The following is an 11,572-nucleotide window of genomic DNA, read 5'->3' as shown; positions in this document are numbered from 1 at the left end:
AGTGCATTATTATACTCTTCTCCAATTATTGAATGATAATGATTAAGACTTCATTATTAGTTAGATGAATTATAAATTTCATTTGTACACATGAAACACGTAGACAATATATTTATTTCAATGTGCACCATTAGACTAAGGGACATGAATCCCGTGAACCACTATATTTTATTTCAGTTTGCATCAATGACCATATAATGAAATTGGATTTGATTCGTTTTGCACCTTCCTATGTAGGAAAATGATAATACAAAAATTGCATCTCAATACGAAATCCGGACAATGAGATTTGACAATCTAATGATTAATAATTAATAAAAAACACGGATGGTCATTATAAAGTAGTATGTCATATTATAAATTTCAGGTTTGAGGTCATATTACGATCATTTTAGGTCATCCTTACTATAATGACCTAAAACTTATTGATTCTGCATTTTTGTATTAAGATTGATTTTTTCATAGATCATAACCCGATGTATAGATTAGTTTTCTACAATAAGTTTCAATAATTTAAGGATAAACTAAAGTCAACCATCAAGGTTACAGCCAGCCACAATCCTATATATAAATGGATGAGAAACCAAATTACCAAGAAACACAAGGCAAAAACATTACTACTAATCAGAAAAATGTGTACCATTAGCATGCATGTATCCATCCTTAGCAAGCCACTAAATTCTCTCCACAGCTCATCGGAGAGGAGATCTTCAAAACCATGGCCGGTCTCTCGAATTGTGCCCGGTGCTCGCCTTCGTGCTTCTTGCTCCTCACAACGAGAAGAAGCTCATCAAATCCGACGCTCCGGAAACTACCAGCCTTCCCTTTGGGATTTCAATTACATTCAGTCTCTCAACACTCCTTATAAGGTACGTACCATTAATTAGTATGTTGCTATATAATTATACCTAATTAATTTACCTCCCTTTAATTTGATAGAATATATATGTATTTCCATAGGAGGAGTGGCACTTGAATAGAGAAGCAGAGCTGATTGTGCAAGTGAAAATCTTGCTAAAGGAAAAATTGGAATTTGTACAACAGTTGGAGTTGATTGATGACTTGAAATATCTTGGCCTTTCTTATTTTTTTCATGATGAGATTAAGGAGATTTTGGGTTTTATACATACATATTTCCATGATAAAGAAGTGGATGGAAGTGATTTGTATCTCACAGCTCTTGGATTCAGACTCCTTAGAGAACATGGTTTTAATGTTTCACAAGGTTAGATTAATTATGCTTTGTATATATTTGATTTCTTTTCTATGAGTTTTAAATATGAATCCAAACTTGTGTGTTAATTACAGAGGTTTTTGATTGCTTCAAGAACGAGAAGGGTAGCGATTTCAAGGCAAGCCTTGGCCGAGATACGAAAGGAATGTTACAACTCTACGAAGCATCTTTCCTTTTGAGAGAAGGTGAAGATACACTGGAGGTAGCAAGACAATTTGCAACAGAAAATCTGCAGAAAACTCTTGATGAAAGTGGTGATGAAATTGACAAAAATCTATCATTGTGGATTCAACATTCTTTGGAGATCCCTCTTCATTGGAGGACACCAAATCTTGAGGCAAAATGGATGATAGATGCTTACTCGAGGAGACCCGACTTCAATCCAACAATTCTTGAGCTTGCCAAACTAGACTTCAACATTGTTCAAGCAACACAAATAGAGGAACTCAAAGACATCTCAAGGTGAACTAGCTAGGACTATTTATTTATTAGGAATAATAGCCATTTAAACAACGAAATTTAGTTAAATTTGACTAAATTTCATAATTTATACTGCTATTTTTCCTATTTACAAGGTTGTAAGGACTTGCTTTAATTTGTTTAACCTTTATGTTGTCTAGATGGTGGAATAATTCATGTCTGTCTGAGAAACTACCGTTCGTGAGGGACAGGCTGGTGGAAAGCTACTTTTGGGCAATTGGAGTCTTTGAAACTCATCAACATTCGTATGAGAGAAAAACGGCCGCCAAGATAATAACTCTAATAACATCTCTTGATGATGTTTACGACATCTACGGTACACTAGACGAACTTGAATTGTTCACACTCACCCTACAGAGGTTCGTATAGAGTTTGGTCTTAATTTCAAACTCCAAAATCAAACACAAAAGTTATTTTTAGACCGTTTTTAGTTAAATTCAACAAATTCCAATTCTAAAAACAAAGATAGGATCTAATAAAGAACCCCATGTTTTTAAAATCAAAATTTCTAAAATGAACTAAAACGATTTGAATAATGAGCTTCTGTGTTTTGTTTGACATTAAGATCAAGTTTTGTTTTTATAATCAATCGACTTCCTTATTACTTGACATTACGATTCATATCAACAATTTCAGATGGGATACAGAAGCAATCAATCGACTTCCTTATTACTTGCAATTGTTTTATTTGGTTATCCACAACTTTGTTTTCGAGCTAGCACACGACATTCTTAAAGAAGAGGGTGTCATCAATCTCTCATATCTACAGAAACCGGTAATTAATACGAGTATATATATATATATATAATTATCTTCTTAATTGAGATGAGAGGTTGTAACATGTCTAAGTATGAATTATTGGTAGTGGGTGGATTTGGTTGAAGCATATTTACAAGAGGCAAAGTGGTACTATAGTGGATACACACCAAGCATGGAAGAATATCTCAATAATTCTACCATTTCGATAGGAGCTCCTACTGTAATAGCCCAAGTTTTTCTTACATCCAAAAACCAGCTGTATAAATATGATGGGGTGCGTACTAAACAAGCCCAACAGCAATGACGGCCCATCAGCCCAAAGCCCAAGGAAGAGTATGAGTTCGGCATTACCAAAGAGTTCGGCCTCAGCCTACAGCTCGGTAAAAGCCAACCAATCAAGCTCTGCTCTCAGGTCGGCATCAAGCTCTACTCTCAGATCGGCAACCAAAGCAGTTCGGTCTCAGTATTCGACCGAACAAAGAGTTCGGCCTCAGCCTACAGCTCGGTAAAAGCCAACCAATCAAGCTCTGCTCTCAGGTCGGCATCAAGCTCTACTCTCAGATCGGCAACCAAAGCAGTTCGGTCTCAGTATTCGACCGAACAAAGAGTTCGGCCTCAGCCTACAGCTCGGTAAAAGCCAACTAATCAAGCTCTGCTCTCAGGTCGGCATCAAGCTCTACTCTCAGATCGGCAACCAAAGCAGTTCGGTCTCAGTATTCGACCGAACAAGGAGTTAGTGGACCCATACAGGATTTCCACAACTTCCAACACACCCACTACCACGTGGTGTCAACTCAGGCCACGATCGTAGGCCATGACCTATGCTACATCCACGATCTTAGGCCATGACCTCCACGACATCCACAACCATCATTAGTGGTGATGCAAGCCACGATCTTAGTTCAATGTATAAATAGAACTTAGATCAGATAGAAAAAGGTTAAGCTCTCTAGAGATAAAATATCATATAGCAAGTCTGTGTTGTAAGCTGTAATCCCAGATCAAGCAATACAATCTTGCCCTCCCTTCTTCCCGTGGACGTAGATTTACTTCAGTAAATCGAACCACGTAAAATCTCTGTGTCGTGATCTGCATTTTCCTGCATTCATCACCATCAAAAATTCGCGGATTCATCACTGGCGCCGTCTGTGGGAAACAGAGAACCAAATTTGTGATAAAGCGAATTTTTGACCCTTTTTCCACCCCAAAAAAATGCATACCAGATCACACACTACCCGTAATACCGTTCGTGAAAACCATGAGGAAGCTAGTCCAGCCCGCAGGTCCGGAAAACAGCCTCGGGAGACATCTACTTCCAGTTTTCACGATGAAGGAACAAGCCGCTCAAAAGGTCCACACACCGAGTCTTCCCAGCAGCCTGATTTGAATGAGGCTGTCAAGCTGTTCTTGGCTGAGAAGCAGGATGAGTTCTTAGCCTTCCTGCAAAAGAGCCAACAGCCGAAGACGAAAACGGTGGGTTCTCCTTCATCCAGACATGAAAGTCACTACCGCAGTAGTGCCGTGTCTTCCAGGAAGAAGAATCCTCAACCCCGACATGTTCCTGTTCCTCCTCGGTACCGGAATCACAGGAGATCTCCATCTCCTCCATACCGAAGAGATGTCGGGTTCGCCATGTACGGAGCATTGAAGACTCCGTTCTCGGACGATATCACCCGAACTCCCCTTCCACAGAACTACCGAACTCCGTCGATGACTTATGACGGGTTGGTGGATCCTCATGACTTCCTGGGACGCTATCAGTATAATATGGCGAACCAAGGTCTCAATGAGGTCCATATGTGCAAGCTGTTCCCCGAGCTGCTTATCGGGAACGCAAGAAGGTGGTTCGATAGCCTCCCCCAAGGCAGCATTAGATCTTACCGAGATCTAATGGAGGCTTTCCACAGGAGGTTCTTTCAGAAAGCGGAAGCCCGGATCACTTCGGCTCAGCTGCTTTCTATACGTCAAGGTCGCGACGAAAAGATCAACGACTTCATGACGAGATTCCACAAGGAATGCCTACAAGTAGATGATCTCAACGATCTACTTGTCATTTCGGCATTCCAAAATGGAATCCTGCCCGGAGCTCTCTACAGAAAGCTCGTGGAATGCGGTCCGCAAACAGCTCAAGAGATGTGGGACATTGCGGACAAGTTTTCTCGTGCCGATGAGGCAGACCGTCGAAAACGGTCTTTAGACAGCTCATCTAGAGAAGACAAAAAGAAGCCCGATCATAGCGATCAGAGGCTTCCTCGCCGAACACCTTCCCCACCAAAGGAGGGATAGCGGTCATCCGAGGTGATCGAAAAAGAGCAAGTGTGTTCGCAGATTGCGCTTAAAAATGCCGAGCAATCAGTTCGGCACCATCAAGCATAGCAATCACAGCAGCCGGAGTCAGAGGCAGGCGAAATGACCGAAGTCACACCAGAGCCGAACTCGATGGTGTACGGCACTGAAGCAGTGATTCCGGTTGAGATCGGCATACCCAGTCCCCGAACTCAATTTCTCCTCAGAAATGAATGGTGACGGACTGAGAGCCGAACTAGATCTTGCCGAAGAAAGAAGAGAATTGGCCTGCATAAAAGCAGCCAAGTACAAGGAGCAAGTAGCCCGGTATTATAACCAAAGGGTGAAAAAGCTGCAATTTCAAGTGGGAGATCTCGTCTTGAGAAACAACGAAGTAAGCCGAGCAGAAAAGCTGGGCGAACTCGAACCCACATGGGAAGGTCCATATCGGGTGTCAGAAGTCCTCGGCAAAGGGTCTTACAAATTGACTCACGTGTCAGGAGCACAAGTACCCCGAACATGGTACGTTTCCAACCTCAAAAAGTTCCATTTGTAAGAGACAGTCCAGTCAGTCTTGAGTCCTGTTCGGTCAATGTGCTTTCTTTGGTTTGCTTGGTCTTTGTTTGTCTCTGTGCGTTTTGTCTGTGTGTTTTGTCTGTCTCTGTGCGTGTCGTCTCTTACAAATGTTACTGAGGTATCTTGTTCTTCGAAGGCTGATCCCCTTCTTAGAACATATACAAGCCAACGATTGTGAGTCAAAGCTTCTAAAGAGGATACAAGACCACAATTCAGCTTAAACAAGCAGTTCGTCTGAAACGAACTGCAATAAGCCAACGATTGTGAAGTCCAAGCTTCTAAAGAGGATACAAGACCACAATTCAGCTTAAGAATCAAGCACTTCGTCTGAAACGAACTGCAACAAAAGTCCGATTCACGCGATAAAACTTGCCTGAATTAGGACAAGGGAAAGTCCGATCCACGCGATAAAACTCGCCGAATTAGGACAAGGGAAAGTCCGATCCCCAAATTAGGACAACGGAAAGTCCGATCCGAGCGATAAAACTCGCCAAATTAGGACACAAGCTTAGTCCGGTCAAAGATGTTTATTTCATCAGACCAAAGACGAGTCCGGTCAAAGATGTTTATTTCATCAGACCAAAGACGAGTCCGGTCAAAGATGTTTATTTCATCAGACCAAAGACGAGTCCGGTCAAAGATGTTTATTTCATCAGACCAAAGACGAGTCCGGTCAAAGATGTTTATTTCATCAGACCAAAGACGAGTCCGGTCAAAGATGTTTATTTCATCAGACCAAAGACGAGTCCGGTCAAAGATGTTTATTTCATCAGACCAAAGACGAGTCCGGTCAAAGATGTTTATTTCATCAGACCAAGGACCAAGTCCGGTCAAAGAAGTTTACTTCATAAGACCGAGGACAAGTACGATGAAATTGTTTCGCAGAACTGTAAGCAGTGATAAAAGCGAAAGGAAAAAATTTCATTTATTAAATCTCGTTCGGCAGACAATTCAGCTCCCCTACGAGAAAGCATTACGCCATTACAAAGGACTATTCTACTGTCCTCGGTTGCTAAAGTTAAGCCACCTATCTGCAAAATCCTCTGGAAGCCGAGTTCGGTTGTTCCGAGCAGATGAAGAATAAGCAGGTCGACGAGATGCTATCCTCGACCCAACACCTCTTCCGCGAGCCCCAGAAGCTCTAACCCCTCGGCGATGAAGAGTCTCTGCAATAAGCATCTGCTGATCTTGCTCGCTCATAGTCACAACTCCTCGGCGAATTTCAGTCCGTCCCTGTCTTGACGATTCCGGTTGCTCCTGAGCCCGTTCTCGTCTTGACGTTTCCGGCTGTTCCGGAGTTCGTTGTTGACTTGGAGTAGGATTTTGAACAAGGGAACCAGAGGCTTGATCTGGAGTGCGAGCATCTGTTGGCGGGAAATGCCTAAGGAATCTCTCGATTGAGGGACGCCGGGAAAAAATGATGTCGTACCGAGAAGCCCAGCGCCGTAATGATTTCACAACTTGTTGGCAAGCCGAGCTCTCCAGCGCATTGTTCCTCCGGAGTACATGATATTCCTCCCACAGTTCGTCAACTCGACTCTGAACATCTGATATGGTCACTCCCCCGCGCACACGGATGTAATCCTCGTACGCAGTCCTCTCAGCAATGGTCGTATTCAGCTCGGCCTCCAGATCCTTCTTATCGGACTCTAAGTCCTTATTATCGGCCTCCAGCTTCACTAAACGAGCCAGAAGCTCGTCATTCTTCGTCTGATCGGCTATAGCTCTTTTCTCAGCTTCGTCTAAAGCCGAAGAGTACAGCCGTTTCCAGTGAAGTATCTCCATCTCCTTGAGTACAAAGCAGCTATATTAGTTCGGCAGCTGTACCGAGCAGATAGTAAAATACAACAGGAATAAAGGCGAGTACGAAAAGCTATACGAAGACAAGTGTAGAGAATTTTTCATTCACAAGGAAAATTTTTTACACTAGGAGGGCTTCAAGGCCCTTTTACAAGGAAGAAACTAGACTAAGAGAAGGGAGACGAAATCATACTCCGCCAGCTTCGTCTCCGGCTCCTCGGTCTGGTCCAGCTTCTTTCTCCTGAGCTACCTCAGCCTCGGCCTCGCATCCTGCCGGCCTCGCCTCCGCCTCCTGATCGGCTTCCTTCTCCGGATGCCCGGCCCGCTCGACTTCGGCCTCCTGCTCCAGCGGCTCGGCCTCACCCTCTCCGTTGTAAGTCGAAGCGGGTGAAACGGGTCCCACGGAGGCAAAGATAGCCTCCAGGTTCTCGTCCCGATCAGCTCGACAACTCCGGACTCGGTCTGCAGAAAGCAGGACCGAGGATGAAGCGAGCTCCTCAAGGAGCGGCAGATTCTGAAGCCGAGCTGCTATCTCTCGGCTGTACAGAGGCAGCACGACGTCGGCCCCCTGCTCGCCCTTATCGGTAATTAGCCTTACCAGACTACCGACAAAGGCCGAGAACTGGCCGCTCAAAAAGAGTTTCTCCGTGTAAACACGGAGAGCCTCCCCCTGGGCAGCCACGGCGGCAGCCTCCTTCTGAGCCTCCCGGTGCTTCGTCTGCTCTTGCAGGATGATGAGCTGATTTTTGGCTGACCGGGCTTCATCCTGAGCCGAGATCCTAGCAGCTCGGGCCCTCTCAAATTTGGCCTCAGCCTGTTCGGCCAGACTACAAGCAAGATGCAACTTCTTCTGCATCTCCTCGTAGTCGTGGGATGCTTTGGAGAGCTCCACGGAGACGAGCTTGGCTCTCTGAAGATGAACAAGGAAAAAACTTACCTCCACAAAATTCGTCGGCCATTGAAAAGGCTCAGGGACGTGTTCCGGGATGTCTGCAACCACCTCGGAGATGACCAGGTCTTTCCCCGGCACTCTTGGGGACTCATGAAATTTCCCCTTCCCTTTAGCCGAACACGGCTCCGGCTCTTTCGGATCCGAAGAAGAGGTTTTTTGCCTCTTCGGATTCTTCTCGGCTTCAGACGCCGAGCGAGGGGCTCTCTGCCTCTCCGGCTCCACAAGCTCGGAGGACTTTCGGATAGCCTTATTCAACATGTACACTGCCAAAAAGCAAGAAAGCCAGGTTAGTTTTCTTCGTTAAAGCAGTAGAGCATAAAGATAAAGAGAAATCCTCACCCTCGGCCTCTTCGTCCGAAGACGAGATGTCGAACACGACGTCGCCCTTGACGAGCTCAGACTCCGTGTATTGTTTCCTAACTATGGGAATCTTGTTGAGCTCGCCATCGAGCTCGTCCAACGGTTCAGGCCGAGGATGACGGATAACGGACTTCGGCCCTCTCCAGGGAAAACTAGGAGCCGCGGTCCTATCATAGTAGAAGAAGCGGTTTTGCCACTTCGGCCACTTCGTTTTACAAAAGGCCCTAAAGGGCTGTACAGGGATCAAGTAAAACCAAGACCCCTTCCTCTTAAATTGAAAGAATTTAAGGATCGCCTTCAAAGACAAATCCCTTCCTAACTTACGGAGTTCGGCAGCAAAGGCCGACAAGTGCCTCCAAGAGTTCGGAGTCACCTGGCCTAAAGGAAGCTGAAAAAAATCTAATAAATCTATAAAGGCAGAAGGGAGGGGGAAACGAAGCCCGCATTCTAAGCAGGCCTCGTACACGGTGGCGTAACCCTCCGGCGGGGAATCAGCCCTATGATCACCGTCAGGTACCACCGCCTTCCCCCCAGGAAAAAAGTATTTTTCGGGTAGGGATATCACAGTATCCTTACTCAAAATACTATGGAAATACTCTACGGTCTTCTCCCCGGACTCTTTCCGGCCAGAAGACCCCTTACCGCCTCTCCTACCGCTACCCGACTCCGAAGAAGAAGAAGAAGACATTTTTCTTACTTTTTGAAGGTGAAGAAAGTCTGAAGAAATTCTTGAAAGCGGAGAGAGAATTTTCGCAAAAAAGAGAGAGTGCAGAAGAAGCAGTCGCAAAAGTGCTTCAATGATGAAGAAAGGAGGTATTTATCAGATTCGGCGAAGATTTCAAAATCGTCGCACCGTTTCGAATCCCACCTTTTCAGGATTCAACGGCCGGATTTTACTGTCGCATTTAATGCAAGGCACGTCCCCTGACATCAGCCTCCCCCTTGCCTTTATCCAGAATGCCGAAGTGACTCACTTCGCCGAAATGATTCACTTCGCCCTTCGGGGGGGGTAGTGATGGGGTGCGTACTAAACAAGCCCAACAGCAATGACGGCCCATCAGCCCAAAGCCCAAGGAAGAGTATGAGTTCGGCATTACCAAAGAGTTCGGCCTCAGCCTACAGCTCGGTAAAAGCCAACCAATCAAGCTCTGCTCTCAGGTCGGCATCAAGCTCTACTCTCAGATCGGCAACCAAAGCAGTTCGGTCTCAGTATTCGACCGAACAAAGAGTTCGGCCTCAGCCTACAGCTCGGTAAAAGCCAACCAATCAAGCTCTGCTCTCAGGTCGGCATCAAGCTCTACTCTCAGATCGGCAACCAAAGCAGTTCGGTCTCAGTATTCGACCGAACAAAGAGTTCGGCCTCAGCCTACAGCTCGGTAAAAGCCAACTAATCAAGCTCTGCTCTCAGGTCGGCATCAAGCTCTACTCTCAGATCGGCAACCAAAGCAGTTCGGTCTCAGTATTCGACCGAACAAGGAGTTAGTGGACCCATACAGGATTTCCACAACTTCCAACACACCCACTACCACGTGGTGTCAACTCAGGCCACGATCGTAGGCCATGACCTATGCTACATCCACGATCTTAGGCCATGACCTCCACGACATCCACAACCATCATTAGTGGTGATGCAAGCCACGATCTTAGTTCAATGTATAAATAGAACTTAGATCAGATAGAAAAAGGTTAAGCTCTCTAGAGATAAAATATCATATAGCAAGTCTGTGTTGTAAGCTGTAATCCCAGATCAAGCAATACAATCTTGCCCTCCCTTCTTCCCGTGGACGTAGATTTACTTCAGTAAATCGAACCACGTAAAATCTCTGTGTCGTGATCTGCATTTTCCTGCATTCATCACCATCAAAAATTCGCGGATTCATCAAAATACAACCAAATAATTCGTCTTTCGGGGATGCTTGTACGGCTTCCAGACGATCTAGGAACATTGCCGGTACGTGCACAAAATTACTCTCAACACATCTTATCTTTATATACTTTTTTCTTCTCTCAAGTTATGTGATACAATAGAGTGGATATATTAATTTTGTGTATGAATAGTTTGAGATGAAGAGAGGGGACGTGGCGAAATCAATGCAATGCTACATGAAGGAGCGAAACGCAAGCATGGAAGAGGCGGAGGAACACGTGAGGTTTTTGATAAGGGAGGCGTGGAAGGAAATGAACACGGCCGGTGGTTGTCCGGTTAGGGATGATTTTGTTGAGGCAGCAGCTAATTTTGGAAGAGCGGCACAGTTTATGTATCTTGATGGAGATGGCAACCACTCTCAACTACATCAACGGATTGCCACTCTGCTCTTTCAACCATGTCATTGACTCACACTGTCTCTCAACAAAACAAAACAAAACAAAACATGTGCTTTAATATATCAGAGAATTTATTATTTTGGTGTGGTCCTGCTATTTCTTCCAGGATTTAAGTAGATTGTCTCGTATATTAATTTGGTGACAAACATGGTAAGTGTATTGTCTACCTATTTCGGCCTGGATTTAATTTGAGGACTCGTATAATTAATTTAGCTCAACTACATAATTTTTCGCCCAATCCATTCTCCCTCAATTTAAGCGGTCACGTGTCATCTCAATCTATATAAAGAAAAGTTTTCCAAGATTTAAGTAGAGGGACTAATAATTTTATTTTTACATTTTAATTTATCTATACACATTAATGGTAGGACCATCTTCAATTATCTCCCCTTACCTTTTCATTTGATTCACAATAACTATTGTTTTTGTGAAATAGTCCGAAATATTTTCCGTTTCAGGCATCGTCAAACTTTCGAACTCGCCACGTAGGATTTATAGTCGAACTTGTATCGCCTTATCAACGCCAGTGAAAGAATTCATCAAAATCTCCCAGGCTTGTTTTGACGTGGTGGCTGCACTTACTTTCTCGAACGTGGTTTCATCAATACCTTGATAGATATTGAACAATACCTTCTTGTCTCGTTTCCTTGCGTCTTTGAGGGCGTTCTTCTGGTTGTTTGTCAGGGCATCTTCGGCTTCTTGGGAGGTAAGTTCGGTGTAGCAGTCTTGAACAATGTCCCACAACTCTTGTGATTGCAACAAGACTCAGCATATGAGTACTCCATTTCCATAATTGTGTT

General features: G+C 44.5%; 1 protein-coding gene across 1 annotated transcript; it reads left to right on the top strand.

Moving 5' to 3' along the window:
* Nucleotides 1–612: 612 nt before the first annotated feature.
* On the top strand, nucleotides 613–10,927 carry LOC121779858 ((+)-bornyl diphosphate synthase, chloroplastic-like). Its single transcript, XM_042177315.1, has 8 exons — nucleotides 613–869; nucleotides 961–1,225; nucleotides 1,309–1,696; nucleotides 1,855–2,073; nucleotides 2,351–2,489; nucleotides 2,580–2,737; nucleotides 10,332–10,398; nucleotides 10,506–10,927. The coding sequence occupies exons 1-8, from the start codon at nucleotides 633–635 to the stop codon at nucleotides 10,779–10,781; spliced, it is 1,749 nt and encodes a 582-aa protein (XP_042033249.1). The 5' UTR covers nucleotides 613–632; the 3' UTR covers nucleotides 10,782–10,927.
* The last annotated feature ends 645 nt before the right edge of the window (nucleotides 10,928–11,572 follow it).

This window comes from Salvia splendens, chromosome 19, assembly GCF_004379255.2.
Source record: "Salvia splendens isolate huo1 chromosome 19, SspV2, whole genome shotgun sequence".
NCBI lineage: Eukaryota > Viridiplantae > Streptophyta > Magnoliopsida > Lamiales > Lamiaceae > Salvia > Salvia splendens.
The sequence above is the reverse complement of the archived record's forward strand: the minus strand, read 5'-3'. Positions and strand labels throughout refer to the sequence as shown.

What these genes read in the sequence shown, in the direction of transcription:
- LOC121779858 (XM_042177315.1), top strand. Translation starts at nt 633, where the DNA reads ATGTGTACCATTAGCATGCATGTATCCATCCTTAGCAAGCCACTAAAT. An exon ending in TTCACACTCACCCTACAGAG is followed by an intron (nt 2,074 to 2,350) that starts GTTCGTATAGAG and finishes CAACAATTTCAG; the next exon opens with ATGGGATACAGAAGCAATCA. An exon ending in TCTCATATCTACAGAAACCG is followed by an intron (nt 2,490 to 2,579) that starts GTAATTAATACG and finishes AATTATTGGTAG; the next exon opens with TGGGTGGATTTGGTTGAAGC.